Genomic DNA, 26516 nt, shown 5'->3' on the forward strand with positions numbered 1-26516 from the left:
TTATTTTTAAACAGAGTCATGGGATTGTTTTCTTTGAAATTCAGAGAATATAAAACCCTTTAGAAAACATTTTAATGCATACATTCATTTAATGCCAATGTACGAGTACTCTGCCTGTGTCCACTGTGGAAAGCACCACAAGTTTCACTGTGGTCCTGCCCACTTAACCATAGGCCCCAGGCTCCTGGTGGTCAGCGTGCCAGGCCCTCTGCTCAGCAGGACTGCAAGGCCACTGAGAATTGTTAGGCAGCTTGAGCCTTGGGGGCTATAAAACAGGAAATGAAACACTTCCCTAGTACACTGGGTATCAAAGGCAGTCTTAAAGACAAGGTTGGCTCCAGGTTGTCCCCAGGCTTTTAAAACAATCATTTGTTTTATGTCTTAGAATTGTGCAGACAAGCACATGCTACCAGACCGGGTTGACTTAGAGACTCTTCACTGATTGGAAGGTTTCAGGGAAGCCATGAGCCTACGGAACCAATAGATGGGGCTGTGTGTTGCCGTGGTGGGGACAGATATTGTGCTATGCAAGAAGTAGAGTCGTGGTTCATTGAATCTGAGCATGGTTTGAGGTCATTTATAACCTGATGAGGCAGAGGGTGACACACAGAGAAGGCATCGAAGGAAGATCACTAGGAACCTGCCCGTTAGACTCTAAGCTGAGGACAGATCTGTAACATACCTTTCCCAGAGGCTGCTGTCACCATGATTAATGTCTTGTTTGCAGTCGACTCTACCAAAGCTTTTATTCTTATCAAATTCCCAATATTAGCTACACCAGCCAGCTTAGCTCAAACCTGTGCTTCAAGGCATGCCAAGCTGTGGAGTAGAGCCAGGAGGCCCCGGAGCGCTCAGTTCTCCGTGTCCCATCTATGTCCTCTCTCCCAGTCCCCTAAATCCTTTCCTAGAAACCCGTTCTGAGCACCCTGAGAGTGGATGCAAACAATCTGCCTACCACACTAGCTCCTATCACTCAGAGGCTAGCTATATCACTTGGGCTTTAAAATATCTCAGTGATGCCTGCTCTGCCCTTAGGAAGGGACCCCAAACCTTCATTCCAGAATCCCAGGCTCTTTACAACGGTGGACAACTTGGTGATGCTTCCTTTTGAAGGTAGCTGCTATTGAATCTGAAGTCTCTGGAAAGCCTGGGCTTTTGGGAGGCGGCTCAATCGTCAGGGTTCTAACCTTATCAGCAGATTAGTCTATTGGATTCATCATTCACAAAAAGGACATTATTAGGAGACAGTGAAAACTAGGATGAAGGTCATGTGTGTGAGTGCCCTGGAAGAGTGTGTCTCCACTGCTAGCATTCTGTCTAAGCTCTGCCCCACAGTTACCCTGGCAGGCCTGACCCACTATAAAAGGGGCTGCTTGCCCCCCTCCCTCTCTTGCCTCTTGCTCCCCCTCCCCCCTCCACATGGTCATGGCCGGCCTCTAATTCTCTACTCTCCCTCTCTCTTCCTCTACAACCCTCTTAACTCCCCTCCCCACATTCTGAATAAACTCTTCTATACTGTACTGTCATGCGGCTAGTCCCTTATGGGGAAGGGCCCACCGAGACACCCCCTTCCCCCATACCTCACTACACCTCCACAGAACATACCTTATACCTCTTATCTTTTTATAAACACATCACCCAGTCCCTGGAAAGGTCTATGTTGCCAGTCTTTCCTCTTTCCTCTTCTTGGCTACCAGAGATGACTCAAACTGAGCCCAAACCCATCTTTCTTCCTTTAAATTTTGCTTGGTGTTTTATCACTGTGAGAAAAGGTGATTGATGGGATGTTAGCTCTCTCTTGGGTATTTCTTTCTCTCACAGGGCTAGAAGGGAATGCATATAGCTGAGGTCCATGGGGCCTTCTACAGCGCTGGGAGGGGATTGCACTTGATGAAACGCAGATTTGTTGATGTTAGTGTGCACCACAATCTCAAGGTAACAGAAACGGGACCTGCAGTGCCAGGGGTGGGGGCACTGGAGGACTGGCCTGTGAGATCTTGTTTACCTTCCACAGTACAGGTTGCCCTGCAGCTCTGACCTCAGCTTCCAGAGCAGAAAAGGAGATGCTGGAACACAGCTGCTCTAAAGACAGTTCACCTCTAGTCCTAATTGTTCTTGGCTGATAGGTTAGCAGTGATAATGCAGCTACACAGATGTGTGTGTGTGTGTATGTGTGTAGGTGATGGGGTCAGGAGTTTAAAGTACGGCTTAGATAGCTAAGGGTGTCTCCTGTTGTTCCACACACTGGGGGTGGGGTGGGGGGAGGGGAGGGGAGGAGAATTGCAGGAAAAAACAAAGGGTACATTAAGAGGCCCATGTGGGTTGAAACCTCAGTATAGAATTTTTTTTTGTTTTTTTTTGTTTTTTCAAGACAGGGTTTCTCTGTGTAGCCCAGGTTGTCCTGGAACTCACTCTGGAGACCAGGCTGGCCTCGAACTCAGAAATCCACCTGCCTCTGCCTCCCAAGTGCTGGGATTAAAGGCGTGTGCCAGTACTGCCCAGCCCTCAGTACAGAATTTTAAAGATGGAATAAGTAGTCTGGGTTTAAGGCCCGTAGGGCAGTCTTTCCTCAAGCTCTAACTAACCAGACAACTGAGCTGTTTGTCCTTGCAGTCTACTCAAGATGGAACTGGGACAAATGGGCGGAATAGCAAAGTCACAGCCTGTGCTAGCTACTCGACTGAAATGTGGCTTATTCAGGTACCAAATTCTGACTAGAGTGGAGAGGATAGACTCTGAGTGTCTGTTTTGTCTATAGCTTATTACTTCTGTGCCACATTCCAGCAACTTCTATACAGCTTCCTGGTCCACTGCCTCTGGGCAGCTTCCCCAAGGTATCACCTCTCCCTCTGTTGCATGTTCTTCAATAAGGTTGTCAGGGTTCAGGTGGGAAGTCTTGGGGCTGAGTGGACAGACAACCACAAGCCTCATGGCTTTCTCATGAGTCTACCTGCCCTGTGTGACTGTGACTCTACTGCAGATGGAGGAATCCCATGAGAAATGCTGTTGGCTGCCTCTCAAGCAAGCATTTTACAGAACAATCTTGGGCACTTGTCTTGTTGGGCCACTGGTGTCACATGGCAAGTCATGGCCAAAAGGTAGTTTCTATCACACCTAAAACAGGAACCCGGAACGGGTGTGAGGAGAAGGGAACGCGGGGAGGGGCTGCGGTCAGAAAGGTGGTCCATACCACACTCAGCTGTACTACAGATCAGTGTGCCTTACAGAATATTTTCTACACTTGGCTTCTGACCATCTGCAGTGGAGGAACTCAGCTACCTGTCTGAGGCGGTACAGACACGTGATGAGAGTAAGTGCCAAACAGATCCACAGTGTCACCAGAGTCACACACAGGCTCGGCATGCATGGAGTCTGAGTGGTAGGGGTCAGGAAGCTGGGCTACGGGCGCTGAGCGAGGGTCGGGAACGGGGCCTGCTCCACCCGGCTCGCCCAGACTTGTCCACTTCCCTGCTGTGTTGCACACAGTTCCCACGGTCCCAGATGTGGTGTTTTCTTGCGGGCACTGCCATGGTGTGGGTGGAATAAGGCATACTTTAAACAGGATGGAGGGATAAGTCTGGTTCTCAAGGTTTCCACAGACATAGGAACCCTGTTTCACCAGTAAAAGGCCCCAGGGTTTTTGTTTCAGAGAATACAAAATAAAAAGTATTTTAATGGTTTCAGTGGCTCAAAGATAACCACGACGTGTCTGGAGTGGGGAAAAGATAGGTTGTCATACGAAGTAAGCAGCCAGGGCTGACATCTTGTCTTTTGGCCGCCTAGGGTTGGGCTTTCCTGGAGGTCTCCGGCCCCGGGCCCGCCCACGACCCTGCCTCCTCCCAGGACCCCCGCGGTGCATGGGGTGGCAGGAGGCTGCATGCTTCAGCTCCACCAGCTCCTGGAACACCGGGTCACAGAAGACGCAGCCTGTGTGTTGTGTCTCGTTGCCAGGAAGGGGAGACTTGGCCTTGTTGAAGTCTACGTCGAGCAGGGCAGCCTCGCAGGTGTTGCAGGTGTCAGCAGATACCCGTACGCGGTGGGCATTTTCAAAGCAGTGTGCCACCACATTGCATGTGTTACAGGCCACCTTCCACTTGGGACCGGAGGTAGGGTCCAGAACCAGGACTCCATTCTCGCATTCCACGCACTGGCCAATGCCCAGCATGCTCAGTGAGTGCTGGCAGGTGGGGTGTGTGCACTCATTGCAGCCCATGCCTGAAGGGAGAGGAGTCTAGTGACCTAAACATGCCCTGGCTCCCGCAACTCTGGCTGCTTTCAATGTCAGTCTGCTGGATTCTTATTCTGGAACAAAGTGGCACTCACTCTTAACCTGCCTTTGGGATATCTTGTTCACTGGCCTGGGTTCCTCTGCTTATCTAAAATGTTCAGTCCTCAATGCTCCAAGGACCCCAGCTGCCCCAAGCCCGCGCGGCGTCTGTAGCTTATTAATGGCTCTTCCCGGCTGCTCCCAGCTCACCTGTCACTCACTTGCTGCATTGTAAGACACTGGGGCAGGGCGTGGGGTGCGCAGGAAGAGAGCCCCATCATCTTGGTAGGAAGCCTGTGGACTGAGGCCCTGAGGATTCCTAATGAATGCCTCGGGTAACAACGGAGCTGGCTCCTAGTCTGAGGTAGGGATGGTACCACCTGAGAGTGGGCACAGGTACTGGCACTGAGCCTCTATGGTTCCAGGCTTGGCAGGCACGCTTAGCCTGGATACATGCTCTCTTCTTTCCAGCAGAGTGTGAAGTAAGACAACAGCAGTGCTGAGAAGCCAGGCGTTTGTCAGCTAGGTGCCCTTGCTCCCCGCCCAGATCCTGAGTGAGCAAGCAGTTTGCTCAGTTAGGACCCACGCATACTCAGAGCAGACAGGCTGGCCAGTGCGTGAGTAATGGCAAAGTGTTTCTTAGGGTCCGTGACTCGGGACCCGTGTGCACAGGCAGTGATGGGTGGGTAAGGGACCCCACTGAGCATCTAAGTATGAACCTGAGGACACCTCCATGCCACACTCACCTTTCTTCATGTCTCGGAAGGGTGGGTGGTTATAGCAGTAGGGACAGAGCGGGTAGCTCTTGCCCCGGGAGCCTGAAGACCACAGGACCAGTTCAAAGTCATCCAGTGGGCACCGCAGCTCCTTGTAGAGCTTGATGGTGCCATTCTGGGGGAGGGTGTAGGTCTCATCACAGTGGGAGCAGTGCAGGCGGCTTGGCTTGGCCTGTGAGATGGGGGCATAAGAAGGAATATGAGGGGTGCTGGGCCGGACTTTCTTGCCCACTTTCCTTTCCTCTGAACACCTTAACAGTGCACAGAACACAGAATTCAGTGCCAGGCAAGTACCTCTCAACCCCTGTGTGAGGCCCAGTCACCACACCTCCCCATTTTCTTCCTTCCCTCACACCTCTAAAGCCCCAGACGAGGCGGGTGGATGGCTCATCAAGCAAAGAAGCTGCTAAGGCCTGAGTGTAATCCCTCGAGCCATGTGATGGAGGGAGAGAACTGACTCCTACACATCGTCCTTTAACCTCCACATGTGCTGTGGGATACATGTGTACACGCGCACACGCACGCACGCACGCATGCGCGCGCACAGACACACACACACACACACACACACACACACACACGGACAGACGCACACACGGACGCACACGCATGCACACCCATTGTAAATGTAAAGCCCCAGCATGTTAATATTCATGAGAGCAAGAGAGTGAATGGTGGGGACAGTGCACAGATAATGTGTATACGGCCTGGTGGTTTGTGTTGTTACTGGGGCTGATTCAGGCCTTTTAATCATTCTGTGTGACAATGACCATTATGCCTCCCCTCCTTGACTAATGACAAAGAAGAGGCTTAAGGTGATATCTGAACAGGAATGCTCTGGCTAGATGTAGTGACAGTCTTCCAACCTCCACATACCTGGATGTACTTCATAAATCGATGGCACTTCCCACAGCGTGAGAGGGGCTTGCCAGTGGCAGCCAGGGGTGAAAAGGACACCTCCATCAACTCATCCATGCCTGAGAGCAAACACACAACAGGGCTCACGTCCCTCCTGGTCTTTGGCAGCCCTCCCTCCACAGGTAGCTTGGTAAGACTGGGTGAGCTAGACAAAGAGGCCACCACACACGGTTGAGGATCCACATGTGACTGTGTTTCTGTCAGTGACAGAGTGCAGCCCTGCTCATCAGCTTTGTATATTCCTGATACGAATATTAATTAACCTGCTCCCGCCACAGCTAATGGGGAGGCATCACTGCTGTGACCCACAGAGGCTCAGAGCCCAGATCTGGAGCGGGCCCCAGGTGGTTCTGTCCTGTTGGAATAGCTGCTGATGAGGGGCAAGGAAGAGGCAGGTCTTACCAGCAATAGAATCAACGAAGTAGTGGAACTTTCTCTTGAAGATATCCAGGGTGTGGCCCAGGACCTGGTGGTAGTCAGCTTTGCCCTGGGCAATAAGGTTCAACTGCTTTTCCACTGCGCTTCGGATGGTGGGGAGTACCAGCTCTGCATCTGTGAGCAAGTGGGTGGATGCTGCTGTGGGCACCCAGGACCGTGCCACCCCACGAGGCAGGCAAGAACTGCTGTCCTGCTCAGCCTAGCTCTGACCCGGCTTCCTGGCTGCTGGTCCAGAGCTGGAAGGCACCAAGGGCTCCCACTGCCACCAGACTGTTCCTCAACTTCCCATCAGGAAAGTGTGCAGACATCTTTTGCAGAATGGCCAGGTCTATGCTGCACTTCTCCATCTCCCATAGAACACGAGGCACTTTAGTGGGCAGAGTTGGTGGGTATCTTAGTGAAGAACCCAAGTTTTGGTTTGTAGAAGAAGCCTCTGATTTACCTTTACGTGTTCATCCATCAAATTCCCGAGTCCCAGAGCATCTCTGCAGTGGGGATTGGGGAAATGCATGAAGAGCATGGGGCCACTGCAGGAGGCAGCAGAGCCAAGCAGAAGAAGGGGCCAGAAAGCCCAGCAGGTCATGGGGAGCGGGTAGACAGACTCACCAATCTTGTAGTAACCATGCACCAGAACTATGCCAAGGTTGGTGGGCTTGAGCCGGCGGCCGCTCTCCACAGTGACATAGTTGCGCTGGCAGATGTTGTTGATGTGCACAGGGATACTGGCATCAGTCCCTGGAATGCACAGCATGGCTCTGGGTAGGCCTCAGCCTGCCCCAAGAAGATGCTCCGACTATGCACTCTCCTTCCATCCCCCTGTCCCAGACACCTCCCAGACACCTCCCAGACACCCAGAGGAAGCAGTATAGTGCTACAACAGAAGCTTATTTTGCTCATTAGGTCCAGACTGCTATTTCCTGTATGGCTGCCAGAAGCCATGATGCAGAAAGATTCCCAAGATAGAGCAGGGCTGTCTCTGCATTGTGCTGGGACACACCTATGAACCCAAGGACAGCCTTCATTGGTGTTTTAATTTTATAGTTAAAAGATAGAGGCCCAGAGAGGGCTGTCAGGGCAGAGGGCATCTCCTGAAACCAGTAAACACAAGTTGGCCTTTTTTATCTGGAAACTGTGGTTTGTACGCCCTCTAGATAGCAGGATCCAGCTTCTACCAGAGAGAGTTCATAAAGCTACTGTAGAGTCAAGCTAGTGTTCCCATTTCCTCGCTCCTACCTTCTCCTTTTCTCTAAGGCCCCTCACAATACCCAAGGCATGCTTCCATCCCAGGGACACAGCTTGGCTGAGAAGGAAAAGTGGAAGGTGATGGATCTGCTGTGCATGTCAGAGGTGTGAAAGGAACTCAGTACTGCATGCACTTGTAGTGCAGGCAGAGGAACGCATAGCTTCCTGTGGGTACCTGGGCAGGGTTCACAGGGGAAGATCCTGGCATTGGGGGTTAAGGAAACTTCAGAGGTCCCACAGCTCATTACCAAGGTTAGGAATTGGCCTGGATCATGGCAGTTTGCACATCCAAGAGTTCCTGTATGGCTGCTATAGTCAGATATATATATGTAAAGGCGGAGCCTCACTCCGGAGCCCAGGCCAGCTTCTGGCTTTGAGCTTACGCCCAGGTAGTTCAGCCTTTGTATGCTGCCCCATGGACCTTGACAGCCTTCACTGTCCTGCTCAGAGATCACACACAGACTCTTCACTGTCACAAACGAAGTGCATATTGGTCACTAGGTCCACAACAGTGCATAAGCTACTACAAGTCATGAGTGTGAGAAGGTTCTTAGCACTGTGCTATCCATCAACGTGACCTCAGTCACAGGTCATGGCTACTGTCTGAATTCACTTTAGGCAAGGCCCTGGGAAGCAGCAGGCCAGGCCAGAATGCTATGGCAGGCCTCCTAGCTGTCTGCTTTGGGGAGACAGCTGATCTGGCCCAGGAATCCGTCAGAATCCTGGATTAACCTTGAGTCTGGTGGGTACTTGTCCATGTGCAGTGGTGTCATGGTGCACAAGGCTGTATGACACTCTTCATATGGAAGGCCAGGCCAGGCCTTGAAAACGTCTCTACACAATGAGTCTGCTTGGATCCATGGGTTATACACTGGGCCATCTGTTACCTCATGCTGAGCCAGGTCTCTAGATTACAGGCCCTGGGCATGGAGAGCGCAGCTCTGAGTACGCACCGATACCGTGCTTCTCCATGAGCGTGATGAGCTCAGCCTCCGTCAGATAGTCCGGTGGGTTCGTCTGCTTCTCCAGCAGTCTCACTTCACCCACAGTGAAGGCGTCACCCTTCTGGCATGTGGGCAGGCTTTCTTCCAGGGGCACGCTCTGCCAAGGCATGATCTCTGTGAAGCCTAGAGAGACAGCACTGCCATTTGAGGTCCCCACTTGGGCCCCCATCCAGAGATCTCAGTGTCTGTATAGATGAGAAGAAAGGTACCCCGTGGCCTGCCATCATACCTGGGGAAATAACTGTCTTTCCCACACATGTAAAGTGTTCAGGCCCAATCCTGAAGGAGATAGTGCTCTGGAGATACTTGCAGTCATGGCTCACTGTGGCAATGAAGTGTCTGGTGATGTACTCATAGAGTCTCCATGCGTCACCTCCTAGAAAGGCTCAGTGTAACCAGGTGCCCTGGACCAGGACAGGCCCTCTGCGTGGGTACCAAGGATGTGTTCATATTTATGATGCCAGGGACTGAATTTAGGCATTTAAGCACATGCCAGGCAAATACCAAATTAAGCCCTCTCCCCAGCCTCAAAGCCTGCAAGGAGGAAGGAAAACACAGGTAGGGAAGCTGCCTCTAGTGCCTAGGTGCCCCCTTCACAAAGTATCTCTAGGGACTGTTCTTTAGGCACATCTGTGCGTGGGACTCCTGCTTCACACTCGGGTCTGCAGCAGTTCCTGGCCTGCTGGCACTGCTCTCCCTTCTGCAGTACCTTCTGAACTCTGCCACTCCACCTCATTCCCACGCAGCTGCAACCACTTTACTTCTGTCTTAGACACCTGGTGATGAGGGTTTCACTAAGGCAGAGGCAGGCTCAGGAGCAGCTGCACTGATAAAGGCCTGCTCTTGTCCACTGGAGCCATGTGTCTAGAGCAGCTTCACTCACACCTTGGAAGCTTGGAGTGTGAGGATGCTGGGAAGAGGAGCACTCAATACCTAATTCAGCCTCTGTAGCTGATTTCATAGGTGTGATCGGAGGATGGTCCCCAGCGTCGTGACCTTTCCGAGGGCGGTTGATGCCTTCTGCTAGCAACTGCTTTACCTGGGGAGGAGAGGCAGAGTGGAGTCAAGGGAGGCTGATGGCTTCCTATCAGTCTTGGGTGTGGCCAAAGCCTGTGTAGAGACCACTGCTGATGGGCTGTTCAGGGCAAGGCCCATTCTGCTCACCGAGTCTGCCCAGTACGGGTGATTGGCCTGTTGTCGCAAAGAGCCCTTCAGGTCAAAGTTCTCGGGATAGTGGGTGGTTTCTGTCCGTGGGTAGCTGATGTAGCCCTGTGTGTATAATCTCTCAGCTATTTGCATGGCGTGCTGTGGTCCCATACCTGTCAAAAATAGGAGGCTAAGGGGTCTGGAAGGTGGCTGGGGCTTACACACAGGCTTGGGCATTCTTGTTTAGCCCCACTCTTAGTCTCTTAGTGGCTACTGCCAAGGCTCAGAGGTACTGGCTGGATGGGCATCTGGAACATAGCCTGTCTAAAACTGAGGTCCTGTGTCTGGAAAAGAGGGCCCAGTGGGAAACACTGCTCACTGCCCTATGGTAGCACTTTAACAGTACTCAAAGCAGCACGGATGACAGTCTGACCTCTGGTCACAGAGCAGCAACTAGGCCTTTGGGTAGCTGAGCCTATTAGGACTCTACATTGCAAGACAGCTTGTCCTCTTGCTCTCTAACCTGTGAATTGGCACTTGGCTATTGATCATTTGATGGCATTGTTGTTTTAAGCTAGCTCTGTGAGGATAATGCTTTAGGATATAGTTTTCAAATATCACCAGTTTTTCAGACTATTTCTTGTGACAGCTAAGGAAGCAGTGCTTAGAGGCATCCTATTCTAGGAATTAAAGAAAACTCACATGAGACTCAAGACCTCCATTCAAGCTTCAAGCATCACAGCACGAGGAAGGCTCAGTGCGGGTTACAACAGTGGCCCTGCTCTGAACCAGTCTCAAGATGTCTCTGGGGGTGCTTTAGCGAAGTGTTTCTACATACCCAGAGCTGAGCTGGCCACACGCAACATCTCCACAGTGTTCAGAGCAAGTGGTCTCTGCTTGGCTTTTTCTTTTCTGCTTGTAGACTCCACCTGGGGCAGGACAAGATGGAGTCATATTTGACAAGATAAACATAACAGAGGTGAACCGTGTGAACAAAGGTCTGAATGAATTCACTAGCTGTCCTCCTGAAATCACTTTCTCCAGCAGTCTGATGATTGAGCTGAATATTTAGGATTAGGAAAGAGGGAGGGGCAGGCAGAGTGCACACATCCTCTGTTTTCCTTGACAGAAACAGAAAATGTGGAGGACTGTAGATGTAAATCCCACCGAAGTCAACATAGGCCAAGCCCCAGGGTGGCCTGAGTGCTGTGAGGGAAATCGCTGGGACTTGTGAGGCTGCCCACTGGACCACTAGCATTGCAACGCTGTCCTGTTTTTAAGGGAAGCTGCAAGGTATGATCTCTATGGGGAATCCCACAGTTGCCCCATGGTATCATCTGAATTTATCAGGCTTGGCAGGGGAGCTCCCCTCCCACTGTGGGTTAGCATACTCACAGAAAAGCTGACTCTCTGCTCTGTCTACTGCAAAAACAACCCAAACAGACCAGCTAGTCTGTTCCTTTACCAGACTTACAAAGGCGTCAGGGCAGCACATTCTGGAGTCCAGGCCAACAAATATGGGTACTGGCACCGAGGATAGTTATGTACATGTGGCACTGGAGGTTACGGTCCCTTGGAGAGGGTGCTGACATCAGAGTTACCAATGTGAAACAGCCTCACATGTAAGTTAGCAGAGCTTGAGCAAAATGGTACCAAACAAGGTTTGGAAACCGCAAACAGATGTGACTGAAGGCCAGGAAGAGGCTCAGGGCTGGTTAGCTGTCACAGCTGTAGGATCTTGGCTGTGATGGATGTAGACCTGCTTCTCTCCTGTGCAGTCAGCCCTTGCTAAGCACCAAGGAGGAGCCCCTCTGATTCAAAGAAGCCCCGAGAAGGAAACATCAGCACTGAAGTGTGAAAGCTGACTGAGTGTGCGATCTTAGCCCTTTATCCTAGCTGTATGAACCCAGGCAAGTTTACCACTGTGCACACAGGTCCTCTGCAGCTGGTGCTGAAACAAAGGAGACCCTGCACATGAGTCTGCTGGAGGAGACAGAGGAAATGGCCTGGCAGTGGCTCAGGTGTGGCTAGCACGAGGTAGTACTTCACAGATGCATTGCATGGTAAGAATGAATGTGGGAGGAACCATTCATCTGTCCAAGAAGCCATCTGAGCTTCAGAAAAGGCAGAACGGCATGGCCCAGGGTCGCTGATTCTAAGGCATGCCCATCCAGGACAGATGAGACAGATGTAGACATAGAAAGCATACCCAAGCTTCTTTTTCTAGCTTTGTCATGTTTAAAAACATCTGCGCAATCTCGCGGTCAAAAACTCTAACACGGTCCCAGTCCAGAAGGAGCGACTCCTCTTTATCAGTGTGAACCTGTAGGGAAGACACAAGGTAAACACGCTGCAGGGAAGAAAACCGAGACAGAGGACACTGGGTTTGGTCCACAGATGAAACGGCCTAGCTGTAACATCTCATGACTGTTGAGCTGTGGCTCTAAACCTGATACCTGACTCTTCTCACCCCAGAGCAGATACTGAAAGTGGGTCTTTACCAAATACCTGAAGCTGTGCCTATCAAGGTCTTCATACCCACAGTACCTTCCCATGCCCACAGTCCCCAGCCTTAGAGGCAACCAGAGGAACTCTGTTCTATGTTTTAAACCTATTGTGCTTTAGGAGGTTTTTATGTAAAGCACCATGTTAACCCTGTGCTGGACTTCCCACTGAAGACACTGCCCAATGGCTGACCCCACCATCATTTCAAGAAGGAACTCACTCCTACTTATCCAAATTCAGTGTGTCCAGGTGCAGCCCAGCCTCACTGCCCCAAGAAAGCTGGTGACTCTACCTCCTGGGCACCAGGACCTACAACTGTTGGGACTGTAACTCACATTTGTGTTCTTAGCCTGGGGCCAACAAGGTGTTCATGACGATGATGGAAAAAAAAAAAAAAACTCTCAAAGAATCCACATCCCAAACCCACAATAACAGAACAGGAAGGAGTACAGAAGGGAAGAGTACCTGGGCCTGCAGTACCCAGTAGGTCTCTGGTTTGAAGGACTGGATTTTATCATGTCTTTCTACACAGAATCCCAGGGTAGGAGTCTGACATGGCCCAAAGGAGATGAGAGAGCTGTCTAAATCGCCGTATTTTCCTTGGAAATACTTTGTTTGAAACCTAGAGGGTTGAAGAAGACAGAAAAGTAGATGAATAATTAATTCTAGACAAACCCCATGTAAACCTAGCTTGTGGATTTGGGGGTATATACTGAGAGGTTACGTAAAAAGGCTGCTCCTCGCTTTGAAGACAGCAAAGGTGACAGAGTGTGAAGTCGTGAAAGAAGAACTATGTGTCCCATGAATACTGTCTCCCAGGACATGAATACATATAAATAATTTGTTTAGGAAGTTGTCTCCTATGGTATGTGCAGCTGATAAGCATGCAGAATTTTCTTCAGGTTTCAAAAGCATGGCATCTCCGGTACTTATGCTGGCTCTTAGGGCCTGGGAAAGGCCGTGTCCTGGCTAAAGGGAGAGCATGTGCAGGTGGCAGGGAGCAGCACCTGGTGAACGCACAGCCGATGCGCAGGTCTAGCTCCTGGCGGGCATCCACGGAGAGTGCCTCATTGTGGTCTGGCTCACTCAGACGGGTCATGGCATTACAGATGTCTGTGTCAGTGATGGAACTGAACCTGGCCCGGAACACTGTCTTTTCACCATTATGGGCATTATTCATGACAGGCAGAACGGCATCAAGGACCTGGGAGAAAGAATATTGGCCATGGTTAATTCCTGGTCCCTCCCTTTTACTCTTTACTGCTGAGTGGGCCTTCCAGGGTTAACCTTTTCCTACCCCAACTAGGCCCTCCTATACCCTTTCCCTTCCAGACATCTTAGACTTCCCAGGAACCCCTGCTGCCTGGCTGCCTTACTGGAGGCAGGCACTTCCGGATCCACGCCCACTCCTCATCCACTTCCTCTCAGTGTTGCCTCCAGGCTGCTACCCTTTCCCTTCTCACGAGCCTTCATCTGAACTAACTAACTATACCCAGCACACAAAGGACTTCATGGTCCCAAATCCCTTCCCTCTTCTGGGAGTGCTTGAATGGACAGGTAGACTTTTTACATGATTGGAGAACTGACAAAGGAAAAGATAAAATGACTAAGAATGGGGAGGTCATGGCAGGCTCTGTGTGGGATGGGAGCGAGGTGTAAAGGGTCCTGGAACTGAGCCTCACTCAGGCTGTGCAGGAGGAGGAGCAGAAAAGCTGGGCATGCAGTGACAACACTATGGGAAAGCAGTGACCCCATAAACTGCTAGTGTTTCTAGTACCAGAGGCAAAGGCCTTCAGAGAGGATACTCCTGTCGTGTGGAACAGAGACAGGAGAGAAGAGGGTATCTGAGAAGGGTCAGTATGGAATCGAGTTTGCTAAGAGAGCTGCATGAGAATTCTGGGTGCCCTGAATTCCTGTCTTACTAGAGCCATCTCCTGCCCTTAAGTGTGACAAGTCACAGGTTAGGGCTGGGGTATAAAGACATAGAGGTGACTTGTATAGAGCTATAGTACAACAGGCAGTGGCAGGGCCGGTAGGCATAGCCAGGTGCATTAAAGTGTCATTAGAGGTCATTTGGGAAACCTCCACCAGCCTCCCTGCAGGCAGGGCTCCCTAGGACGGACATGGCAGAAGACACATGAAGGTGGGAGATGAGACTGGGGCTAGAGAGATGGCTCAGTGGGTAAGAGCACCTGTGGCTCTTACAAAGAACTCAGGTTTAAAACGATGTGTAACTCTAGGTCTGGGAAATCTGATGCCCTTTTTTGACCTCTGAGGGCACCACACATATACATAGTAAAATACATACATATTGGCAAAATACTCATACATATTAGTAGATTGCTGAGGAGATTAACTATAGTAACCGAAAGCCTACAACAGGCATGAGCTAAGCCAAACACTGAAAATTCTGAAATTTGCACCCATCCAGAACAGTGCTTAAAAAAATACTACTACGACGACCACTAATTGGTCTCTCTGTGTATGTATGTGCCATGGTGATTTAGATGTCAGAGGACAACTTTCATGAGTTGGCTTTCTCCTACCATGTGTGGCTCTGGGGATTACACCCAGGGTGTCAGACTACATGGGAAGCACCTCCACTTGTAGAGTCATCTTGTGGGCCCTAGTTTATGCAATTTTTTTAAAGATCAATTTATTTCACATATGTGTATGAGTGTTTTTTCTGTCTGTAGGTGCCCAATGTGCATGCTTGGTGCACTCAGAGGAGGGCATCAGATCCCTGGAAAGTTACAGATGGTTACAAACCTGTGTCCTTTGTAAGAGCAACAAGTGCTCTTAACCAATGAGCTATTTCTCCAGCTCTAGCTCTATGCATTTAAACTAGCTACAGATTTTCTGAAATCAAGGGGTTGGGAGAAGATGTCTTTTGAGCCCATACTCCCTATGCTAACCGTAGGAATAGTGAGACAAACTCTGATTGGGAAGGCAGGGAAAGGGTCTAAAGGGAACCAGAGTAGGCTGCACACTCACCTCAAAGCAAATATTCTCGCCTTCTTTGTCACAGTCCAGCCACAGCACGACATAGTCACAGCCTCTGCCCTCCACCTGCCACAAAGCACACACTGACACCCTGTGACACTCCCCTCTGGGGACAGGAGATGGAACCAGGCTTCCAGTACGAGGGGCTAAGCAAGAGCTGTCTACAATGAGGCTGTCTCAGACTCAGAAAAGGTTTTGGTTTGGAACTATCATACTGTTAGATCAAAAAATTGTAATTACAGTATGTCTATCCTGCCTGTGGTGCGGTGCAGGTGCAGAGCCTGTGGGGCAGCGGCCAGAGGGCACTGCTGAGTACTTTGCTCTACCAGTCTCTGTCTTATCCCCTTAAGGCAAGGTTTCTCACTGCACCTGGATGTTCGTGGTTGGCCAACAAGCCCCAGTGATCCTCCTGCCTCTGCCTCCGCAGCGCTGCCCACGGGTGTTGGGTCCAGACTCAGGTTCAGATGCTTGTGCAGCAAGTGCTCTTACCCGCTGAGCCGTCTCTCTAACCCCTACTTTTATTATGTAGTCACAAAATACAGTGTGTTCTCCATAATTTCCAGAGGGAAATAAAGATTACAGTGGATGTACTGAAGGCTTTATTTTTTACATTTTTAAACATGTGCATGATATACTTTGTACACCCAACCCCATCAGTTTCTCTTGCCCTCATGTTCTCTCACTGGCCTTCCTCCTCTCCTTATGACCTTAATGCCCTGACCTAAGCAGCGAGAGCTGAAATCAAACAGTTCAGTATTAACTGTGCTTGTTTTGGGTCATGTGACTATACTGGTTTTCCTTTAAACTTATATATATATATATATATATTTTTTTTTTTTGTAAATAAGAATTTCTTGGAAACACTTTCTCAGATTTTTGTTCCTTTCTTATCAATTGAGTGAGATAGGGTCTGTCTGTGTAGACCAGGCTGGCATTGAACTCACAGGGGTTTGTCTGCCTCTGCCTCCCTGGTGCTGGTAATATTAGCATGAGCCTTCAAGGATGTTATATCAGACCAGTTAGCATCTAAGACCTATTTTTCAGATTATAACTTAGGCAACATTGATTGGGCCGGTTTGGTGCCACTTGCCACCCAAGGATCACTTCCAAAGGCTTTAACTACACTTCACTTCAGCTTACATTACTCAGGAAGGGAAGGACTAGACCTTTTCAGTTTTTTGTTTTGTTTTTTTTAAAACAAGATGTACATATTTATTTTAAAATTGGGAAAAACCCTTAACTGAGCCATTACAAAAGCAGAATGTCTGCTTTCCAGAACTGGTGTCAAGAGTGTCGGGATAGGAAACCAGGCACAAAAGTGCCAGGTGGGCCAGCAGAGCACTTGTAGAAATGGCAGAAAGATGGGCCCATGGCTACCAGCCAGAGCCCGACGTGCAGGATGTGGATGGGCACAAAAAGACAGCAGTGGCCACCTATGACCCGGGGAGCTGGGAGGAGCCTCCTCGGTAGGCCCGAGACCCTCCCTTACCTGCAGGAACTTGACCATGTTCAGCTTGGGGTTAGCTTCCTTTTTCTCTGTTGGAGCTTGGCTGAAGAGCTCTGCAGGATCCACCTTATCCCACTTGTTGTACTTTCCTGTAAAGCAGATCCAAAGACACCGAGTCATACTTCACAAAGGCTCGGCCTCCGCAGATGTCACAACTAGGAATATGCTAGGGTGCATCATGCAGAGATGTGGATGGGGACCTTGCCTAGCCGTTAACCTTCACGATCTGTCGGGAACAGTGCCTAACTGGACCCTGGGTAATGCTCTACACTGTTTCTTTCAACAGGAGGAGAGTGGTCATCTTACCTAGAAAATCCAGTGTCATCACATGACCGCAGACAGATGTCATCTTGAAGTGGACAGGTTGACCAGCAAAGGTTCCTGTGTACTTGTGCACTGAGCATGCCCCATTCAGCCCTTTGTGTGAGGACATGTTTCCTAGGAGGCAAACCACAAAGACAACTGTGAGTATCTACAGATACTGTGCGTCCTTGAGCCTACATGCTTACTCTCAGGGGATAAGAGTTCTCCTCCAGAGTGGTCACTGGTAACATTCCTTAGCTCCCCTGCAGATAACTAGGTACTGGGTGACTTAATGGTGCTGAGGGACAGAAGCATCTATGAAAGTTTCACAGAAACTCATACCACTCCCATACTGACTGGGAAGTAGAGGCAGAGACTCTTGGGGTCTCACTACATTTCTATTTTTTTTTTTTTTCAATTTGAATTCTACCTCCATTTATCTAGATTTTTAAGGTTATTATCCTACACTATGGTTCCTCAGCTTGGTACTTAGAAATGAGGTGATGCCTTCTGGATTCCCCTGGACCTTTGGAGTGTGTATTCTCAGCTTAACTAGGGGCTAGTCCTCCTCGAGTGCTGGTAAAGGGAGGTCAAGGTGGATGTCTGCATTGCTGGATAGCCACCCAGCATCCAAGTACTCTTTCTATTTAGAGGGCCCCCCTCCCAGTACCACCTCAGTGGCACAGTGGATCCATGGCAAATCTTCCACTACCTCCTGGCTCTCAGGCCACTGGCCAGTCGTGAGTGGTATGAGATGTAGGGAATATAACTCTAACCACATCTAGGGTCCAGGAGGCAATAGTGAGAATCTACTGGTGCAAACCTAAGACTTAGTGTCACGTAGTTCTTTCCAGGATCATTTCTTGCGCCATGACCAGTCCCCCTAACTGGACCAGCATGCTGACACCGCACTGTACTTTTCCTGGAGGCTTCAGCCCTGAGACTTCCAAATGCAGACGTAGCATGTCACAGGAGATTTGCTACTGAGGTGCTTCCTGAAACCTGCCAATCTCAGCTGAACCCACCAGTGGGAGAACCCACCAGTGGGAGACACATTTTGGAGAAAGAAATGATCAAAAAAGCACAAAAGACTGTGCTTACAGACGAGCGCAATCAACAGCCTAGAGTTCACGGTCTCCTACCTCGGGAGAGGATTTTGGCAATGGACTGTGCCAGGGAGGGCTTTTCTGCTACCATGAGCACGGTCTTCATTCCTGCTCCAGGCTGTCAGGGCCCACAGACCGCTGCACCCAGACCCAGAACAGCAGCAATAAAAAAGCTCAGAAACGTCTCCTCTGTAGCTCAACACGACTGCCAATGCTGACTCCTAAGGGAAAGAAAAGATAGTCCGTTGATCTCACCCTCCAATGCTCAGGGAACTTCATGAAGAGGACAGAAGGAGGCATGCACTGGGGAGGGAGTGGTGCTCATGGAATGCTCTCTTCTAAGCAGCATGCAACTAAGTGTGGTAAACAGTGGATGAGGAAAGGAGAAACGTTTTCTTCAGTGGTGTCGCTACTAAGGAAGTCAGGGCCAGCCTGGACTACTGGAGATTGTATCTCAAAGTAGCTCCCCTCACCCCGAAAGAAAGAAAGAAAGAAAAAAAGAAAGAAAGAAAGAAAGAAAGAAAGAAAGAAAGAAAGAAAGAAAAAAAGAAAGAAAGAAAGAAAGAAAGAAAGAAAGAAAAAAGGACAAGAGAAAGGACGAGAGAAAGGACGAGAGAAAGGACGAGAGAAAGACAGAGTGAGTCCATTTGGAGCCTCTGATGTGCTCCCTGACTGTTGCACCACTCTGAAAAACACTGCTTGGCGGCCCCTCTTCTTTCTGGTGCTGGATATAGAAGCCAGGCTCTTGCATGGAACTACACCAGCTTCAGAGCTTAACTAACCCACATTACATTGTGCTATGGCCAGTTATACCTTGCTAGAGGACGTGCAAACTTCATATCTGGACCACTGTTGGCCCCTGCTGTAGCTTTCTGGGCAGAATATATCACTTGAAACCTGATGGTAGAGAGAAAAAAGACAATAAGCACAAAACCCTACCAAACCAAAACCACACCAACCAAAATAAAACAGAAAAAAAGATGTATCTTTTTCTTTACAGTAATTTTGTTTTGCTTTGTTTTATATATATAATCCCCTGAATGGTTGTATGTGGAGCCCAGAGAGGGTCCTGATTCCCTGGAAATGGAGTTACAAACTGTTGTCAACTACCACATGGGTGATATATACTGAACCTGGGCCCATCTCTCCAGCCCCACGTTCCTTTTTTCATTGTGTTGGGGGTTGAACCCCAACACAATGCATGCCAGGCAAGTGCCCTAACACCAATCATACCTCCAGTCCCCCTTTCTTTTTGATCCACAGACACACACATTACTGTTTTGGAATAAGAGTATTACTCTGTATTCTAGGTTGGCCTTGAACTGGTGGTGGCAATCCTCCTGTCTCAGTCTTCCAAAGTGCCAGAATTATAGTCCTAGGCCACCATGCCCAGATGCATTAATGTTTACAAATACATTATTATATATATTTAAAAACCAAAGACTTTTTTTCAGACAAGGGCAACCTTCTGGGGCAAAGGAGATGTTGAGACATCCTTAGTGAGTGAAGTGCTTGCTGTGCAGGCATATGGACACAAGTTTGATCCTTAGGACCAACATGAAGACCAAGATGTGGTAGCATGGGCTTAGAATCCCAGCACTGGGAAAGCAGAGGCTGAACACAGTCCTCACTGGCTAGCTAATCTAGCAGCAATGGTAAGCTTTAGGTTTACTGAGAGACTCTATTTCAAAAAATCAGGTGGAGAACAAGAAAAGAAACACTTGACCTCTGGCCTCCAAGGACAGCATAACTGCAAACATAATGTTTCTTTGTTCTGTTTATTTATAGCTGCAAATTTATATTCTACTCACAATTGGGGACAGCTGGATTGTTTTCTTATATTTAGAAAGTGTTTTAGAAAGTTAGAATTTTGCTGGAGAGATGGCCCGGCAGTTAAGCGTGTGCACTATTCTTGCAGAGGATTGGAGTTTGGTTCCCAGCACCTATACGAGGCAGCTCACAACTACTTGTCACTCCAGTTCCAGGGATGTGATGCCTTCTTCTGGCCTCCATAGGCAGTATACTTACATGTACAACACCTACTTGCATATACATAATTAAAGATATTATCTTAAACTTATTATTTATTGATATGAAAGACTGTTTGACAACATTCATTAGGAAAACGAAGAACTAAAGCAAGTCTGTACTTAATAGTAAAGACCCTAAGTCTAAGAACGTAGCTTATGCCAGTGTGGGACAGCTGAATGGGACAACCTGTTTAAGTGCACCTCCTCAGCAGTTCCCTGCCAAGATATGAAATATGATCAACAGCAATTTTACTGAGCAACCACTACACACTTGGTCTAGTTCTGGGTTCAGCTAAGATGGTACAAAGCATCACTAGTTCATGTCTTCTTAGAGTTCACACTACAGTGCTGTGTCTCCATAGGTGGGAGTAAGGGACAGGGTAGGACTGGACAAGATGGCATCTGGGAGATGTGTACAGGCACAAAGGATCAGGAAAAGCGAGGCCTGGAGAGATGGCTGGATACTTGGAGGGGCAATAAGGTCAGTGATTTGGGGTAGGGAAGCTGGGAGACAGTGAAGGCTCGCTCTCGAGTATGACAACCTGACCTCAAATATGAAAGAGGCCCTCTAGCTGACACACGGTGACTGGACCCTAAAGAGAGGAAGGCTAGGCCAGACTGGAATAGGGGAAAACACAGATAAAGTCTGGACTTTTGGTTCAGGCAACTGAAGGAAGAGATTCCTGCTGGTTAATGGAACCCTGAGAGAAGCAGGCCAAGTCAGAATTCAGGAGCAGTTCAGATGAGGTGGGGGCAACAGCAGTGCTACATGGAAGGAATGCGGTGGGGAGCCAAGGGGTGAAGGGGAGCCATTCGGGTAAGGCAGGAGGAGAGGCCCAAAACCTAGGTGAAAGGAACAGTGACACTACCCCAGTGTCAAATGCAGGCTGGGAACAATAGCAAGACCTGACCATGGGTTCAAGAGATCGGACCTCTGTGCCCTGGACGAAAACCATTTGTTCAGTGACAAAAGCAAAGGCCTAGTGGGGCAAACTCTAGAAAGCCACAAGGATGCTTTTCCCTTGTGTCTTAGATGGAGGGCATACGCTGTGATAACTGTCCCAGTAGAATAGAAGGAAGGTGAGGGAGCTGAGGACTACTGAATTGACAGCAGAGGGGCTGAAGGGTTGAGAGGCAGCTGGCCAGCTTAAGGCATGGAGAAGAGGAGAAGAGACTGGGAAGGAATCCAGGCAGTCTGGGGCTCAAACAGGAAGCAAAGGAGGTAGCACCTCTAGGTGAGGAGAGGGCAGAGATTGAGAGGCATGATCAAGATGGCAGCTCTAATTCTAGGGAGGTAAAGGAAAGGTGTCCTGTGGGCTCTAATGGTAAAATGCTTGTTGCTAATGTAGGAATGGAGTCAGAGGGAGTGACTCTTGGATGGGTGATAGCAATGAACACACATCTGAGGAGTGGATGTGTCCTGAGAAGAAAGCACAGAAACAAATGGTAAGTGCTAGTGAGACTGCTCATATGGACAGTGAGCCCTGGGTCAGAGGCAGACAGGGCTGTGATTGAAGAACCAGATGAGACAGCTGTGAGAAAACACTGCTGGGGAATTGTCACCAGCATTATCATTCAAAGTAAAGATCAGAACCAACCTAGTAGTCAGCAGAGAACTGGTTACATGATTGTAAGTACAATAGAACACCCACAAATCACCAAGATCAGTTACACAGTGAACCTTATGCAACAACCCAAATGCACAACGATTAAACATATCTTTGTGTACACATCCTTGTTTACTGTGATGGTTTGTATATGGTCAGTCCAGGGAGTGGTACTATTAGGAGGTGTGGTCCTGTTGGATAGCTGTGTCACTGTGGGGATGGGCTCTGAGACCCTCATCCTAGCTGCCTGGAAGCCAGTCTTCTCCTAGCAGCCTTCAGATGAAGATGTAGAACTCTCAGCTCCTCCCACATCATACCTGCCTGGACGATGCCATGTTCCTGCCTTGATAATGGCCTGAACATCTGAACCTGGAAGCCAGCCCCAATTAAATGTTGTCCTTATAAAAGTTGCCTTGGTCATAGAGTTTGTTCACAGCAGTAAAACCCTAATACATTTACAAAAGGCAGATGCATTTGCACACACCTCAGAAGTGGCTGCCTGGAGAGGGTGTGAGGGTTTGGGCTGCAGGCGGCTCTAGCCCATCACAACCCCTCTGTATTATTTAAGAATTTGGTGCTATGGATATGACTGATCAAAAAGGACAAAGACAATGGATTTTAGAATCCTAAGAGATTTTAAAGTGCTCTGCAAAGAATGCTGTTTAGAAACAATGAAGATATCAATGAAAATTCCTTTACTAAAAGGGTTTCTATTACTCCTTATCATGTATAGAGGTGAGCCTGGGCTGTTAACAGTTCTTGCTCTAGGGCCATAAAGGAATAAAAATTGCCCCAAGTAAAAACTTGACTGTTTTCCCTAAATATAAAACCCCACACAAGAGCCAAGAATCTTCAAAACTGTCTTGACTCTGACTTCCTGACTTGATTCCCGCTGAGAACTGTACTTGGCACCGCAGGCCTTCCTGCCCAGCTTATCTAGATGGTTGCTGTGTCTTTGGTACCTAGGGGGCAATGCTTGTTTGCTGGAGTAACGGAAAGAAATGACTGGCAACCACCGGGCCTCCTGATGTCCATTCATTCTCAAATAGAAGAGTCAGAGGCCAGAAAGGAAAACTGGAAACAGATTGCTCTATGAAGGCTTTTGAAGTTCCTGTCTCTTCCAAAGAAAGTTATCCTCCAGTGTGGTTGGGTTGGGGACACTGTCATATTGTTCTATAATGGGAACATGGGTCACTCTAGAGCTGGAGTGGCAGAACTGTTTATTCTAGAATCTGTACTCTAAGATTTTATCCTGTTGCCTCTAAGAATGTCTCTGCTATATTGCCCTGTAGCGCTTACTACTAAGCCTGATATAGACTCCCTGTCAGATCTTATCTTACAGCTCCTGGAAAATAAGCTGGCTATGTGAGAGCAGGGAAGCAGCAGATGGTGAGCAAATGCAGTTGAACGAAAGTCGGAATACGTGACAACAGTTTTACCTTTAATGCTAATAACATGCTTATAGATCCTTAAAATCAAATCAAAACCAACCCAACCCAACTCAACCCAACCCAAAAACTTACTTTACATTGGGTGTGGTAGGAGGCAAATAGATCTTAGTGTGAGTTTGAGGCCAGCCTGGTCTATCAGTGACTTCCAGGACAGCCAGTGCTACACAGTGGGACTTCATCACATAAGAACAGCAGCAGCAGTAGCAACAGCAGTGACACCTGATGTTATAGGGCACTGACAGCAAATACTTCTATTTCTAGTCATTCTTTGTGGTTTCAAAGTTTTGGGAATTTTGTATCTCTTCTACAACCCAAGATCCTAAATTATTGAATAGATTGACAAGTCTCTTCAGACACAGACATTCTGCCTTAGCAGGATTTTTATCATTTATCCAGGAAAAGGACTATAACTGGGCAGTAATACAAAGGTATGTAACAGACACATCTCAATTTCAGATGCGCATCCACTTGTCAGGCTAGACATCTGCTGTCCATTTTGAATATACATTTATCTTCAGGCGCTTTGACTCAAAACAAGTAAGTAGTTTTAGCACTTCAGCACAAGGAAGCTCTGTAATGCTCTATCACTATTTCAAAGGAAGAAAAAAGATTTCTAATACCAGACATGCTGGCATACACCTATAACTGCACCTTTCATGACGCTGAATAAGGCAGGAGAAGCTTGAGTTTTAGGCTATACACAGTTAAACACCAATGTAAAACATTTTTTTCTTCTTTTAAGGGTCCAGAACTAGGCAATCCAGGGCCTTGACAGGAACACGTCCCTTTACCTTAGACCAGATTTTAATATTAAGACTTCCCTCTTTTCTATTAAAGCACATCTTCCATTTCAAAGTGACAACCAATGAGAAAACCTAGGTTTGAGGGCTTACAAGCATCACCTACACATCACACTCACACTTTGTGACTCAGAAACAACACTATTCTCTTGAGCTTTTGCTGTGTGTGTGTGTGTGTGTGTGTGTGTGTGTGTGTGTATTGGGCAGAGTCCGGGTCTTGTGTTGCCAAGGCTAGGTTCTTGACTACATAGCCACTATGGCCTTGAATTCTTAATCTTCCTATCTTCAGCTCCTGAGTGCTGGGAATTCAGGAGTATACCAAAATGTCTAGCCAAAATTTTTATATATGATCACTTAAATATATAGAGTCCTTAACATAAACCTATATGATACACCAAGTCTTTTCTGCCAAGGCTCTGACACTACAGTTTGTCCTATTCTGGAGTTGGGTACGCATGGGCTATTTAGGTGTAGGCTGCAAAGAGAATAGCAAGACAATCTGTTTATTCTTTCCAAATCTCACCAATCACCGTATCCTTTGGAAAACACTGTAACCGTGGAGACTTCCTTTTGTATTATGCAGTAGTGAATTTAACGTGACAGCAAAGCACGGTAAATCTAACTAACTCTTCAGTGACTTTTAATCACTTACAGATCCAGGAAAACAAGCCTGTCTCTTAACTCCTTCTCCCTATCTAGTACGCAGCAGCACTATCTACCAACATTGCTATAAAATAGGAATTAAAGTTAAACAAACAAACAAACAAACAATGGTTTTGTCTGTGGATATGTATGGACACACACATGCTGCCGGTCACAGGTCAGAGGACAATTGTGGGATTCAGCTCTCCTTTTACAACGTGGGTACCTTGGTGGCACGAGCATTGAGCCATCTCATCAGCTTAGTTTTAAAAGCCAGAATAAATTGCAGTGCATAATAATTCAGATTAGCCACAAGGGACCTTGGCGAAGGCTGAAAATTTCCCCTCTTCTCTGGCTATCAAATCCAAGTCGTCCTGGATTTTCACGGTACTGTTCCCAAAGGCCGGAGTGCCAAATAGGTTGAGAGGTCATCGTTCTTCCCTCTCACCTATGCATAAAGCTGGCCCTCGATTCTAGCTCATTGGTTTACTCAAGTTTCCCCCTAATCGGTAGATACTAAGAGAACAGCCCGGGTCTCCAGACAGAGCAGCTCCGGGAAGCAGCGAGTGGAACCTTCGGCTAAGAACGCGGACGGCGGGTCTGAGCCGGTTTCTCTACCCTCAGTTAGGGGGAAACGTCTCACCTCGGGGCCGCGGGGAGCTCGGTGGAGAAGCGACAGCTGCCCACTAAACGCAGTTCCACCGCCGCCCAGAGGCCCCACGGCGAGGGCAGGATGGCGAAAAAGCCGCGCCAGGCACGGACCCTCCCCCACGCCCTCGCCCGAGTCGGAGCTCCGCTCCCAATCCGGAAATGCCCGAGGAAAGCCAGCATCTTCCGCTTCCTCGAGCAGCCAGCAGCCCACTGCTCACCCGCCTTGCCGCTGCACCTCTGCTCCGGCCGTGCTTTCCTGGTGGCCACTCACGAATCCACTTCCGGCTCTGTCCGCTGGTGGCGTCCCCTCATCTGCTCTCCGATGTCGACACTAAGGTGTCTGCAAGTTCCGAGGCTGCTGAGTTCCGGATGCCTTGCTGTCTACGTCGTCCTGTTGGGAGCAGCAAGGGTTCCCAAGTCTCCACTGTGTCTCTTCTTGCAGCAGCCTGGAGTGGCTCTCCCAAAAACCATCCAGAGAAGACAATAATGACGATTGTCAGTATGATTGTGAAAACTGATGAAAACACGCAATTAATGATAAAAATAAAAATTTAAAGTTGATTTTTATTTGATGTGCATTGCATATGCACATCTGTGTGAGGGTGTCAGATTCCCTGGAACTGGGATAGTTGTGAGCTGCCATTGTGTACTGGGTATTGAACCCAGGTCCTCTGGAAGAGTATCTAGTGACCTTAACCACTGAAACGTCTCTCCAGTCCAATAATTAAAATAATTTAAATATTTTATATAGCAGGCTTCTTTCAGTGTTAGAAACGTCCGTGAGCTGGGATGGTGGCTCTTACCAGGAATCAAACAATCAGGAGGCTGAGGCAGAGAATTAGAGGCCATTCAGGGCTACATAGTGAATTTCTTTCCAGCTTGGGACTACAGGCTATACAAAACAAAACGAAATGAAACGAAACACCATTTAAAATTTTGTAGACCATACTACTTGTGTTAATGTATCTGGAAGATACTATGTAAATTTTTAGAGTATTTGAATTATGGAAGTTTTAAAATAGTTTTCATGACTTTATTAGCATACTGTTTTTTAATAGCCTGATGTGGTGGCTCACACCTTTGATCTCAGCACTTGGGAGGCAGAGAAAGGCAGATTTCA

At 48.5% G+C, this 26516-nt stretch overlaps 1 protein-coding gene across 3 annotated transcripts; it reads right to left on the reverse strand.

Moving 5' to 3' along the window:
- Positions 1-3653: 3653 nt before the first annotated feature.
- Positions 3654-25719, reverse strand: Top3b (DNA topoisomerase III beta). Of its 3 annotated transcripts, none has more exons than XM_052158504.1 (19): positions 25615-25719; positions 19029-19112; positions 18252-18436; positions 17113-17244; positions 16789-16895; positions 15291-15365; positions 13304-13500; positions 12762-12918; positions 12001-12114; positions 10630-10720; positions 9810-9964; positions 9579-9684; positions 8875-9021; positions 8595-8768; positions 7006-7134; positions 6364-6513; positions 5920-6020; positions 5014-5215; positions 3654-4215 (listed from the first exon to the last, which is right to left on the reverse strand). In XM_052158504.1, exons 3-19 carry the CDS (start codon positions 18319-18321, stop codon positions 3734-3736), a joined length of 2589 nt encoding a protein of 862 aa, XP_052014464.1. In that variant the 5' UTR covers positions 18322-18436; positions 19029-19112; positions 25615-25719; the 3' UTR covers positions 3654-3733. The 3 variants fall into 3 exon arrangements, with proteins under 3 accessions (XP_052014464.1, XP_052014465.1, XP_052014466.1); XM_052158505.1 differs by lacking the exon at positions 25615-25719 and adding an exon at positions 25389-25559; XM_052158506.1 differs by lacking the exons at positions 17113-17244; positions 18252-18436; positions 19029-19112; positions 25615-25719 and having other exon boundaries at positions 15291-15382; positions 16789-16882.
- Positions 25720-26516: the final 797 nt, after the last annotated feature.

The sequence above is a fragment of the Apodemus sylvaticus genome, chromosome 15, assembly GCF_947179515.1.
Source record: "Apodemus sylvaticus chromosome 15, mApoSyl1.1, whole genome shotgun sequence".
Taxonomy (NCBI): Eukaryota; Metazoa; Chordata; class Mammalia; order Rodentia; family Muridae; genus Apodemus; species Apodemus sylvaticus.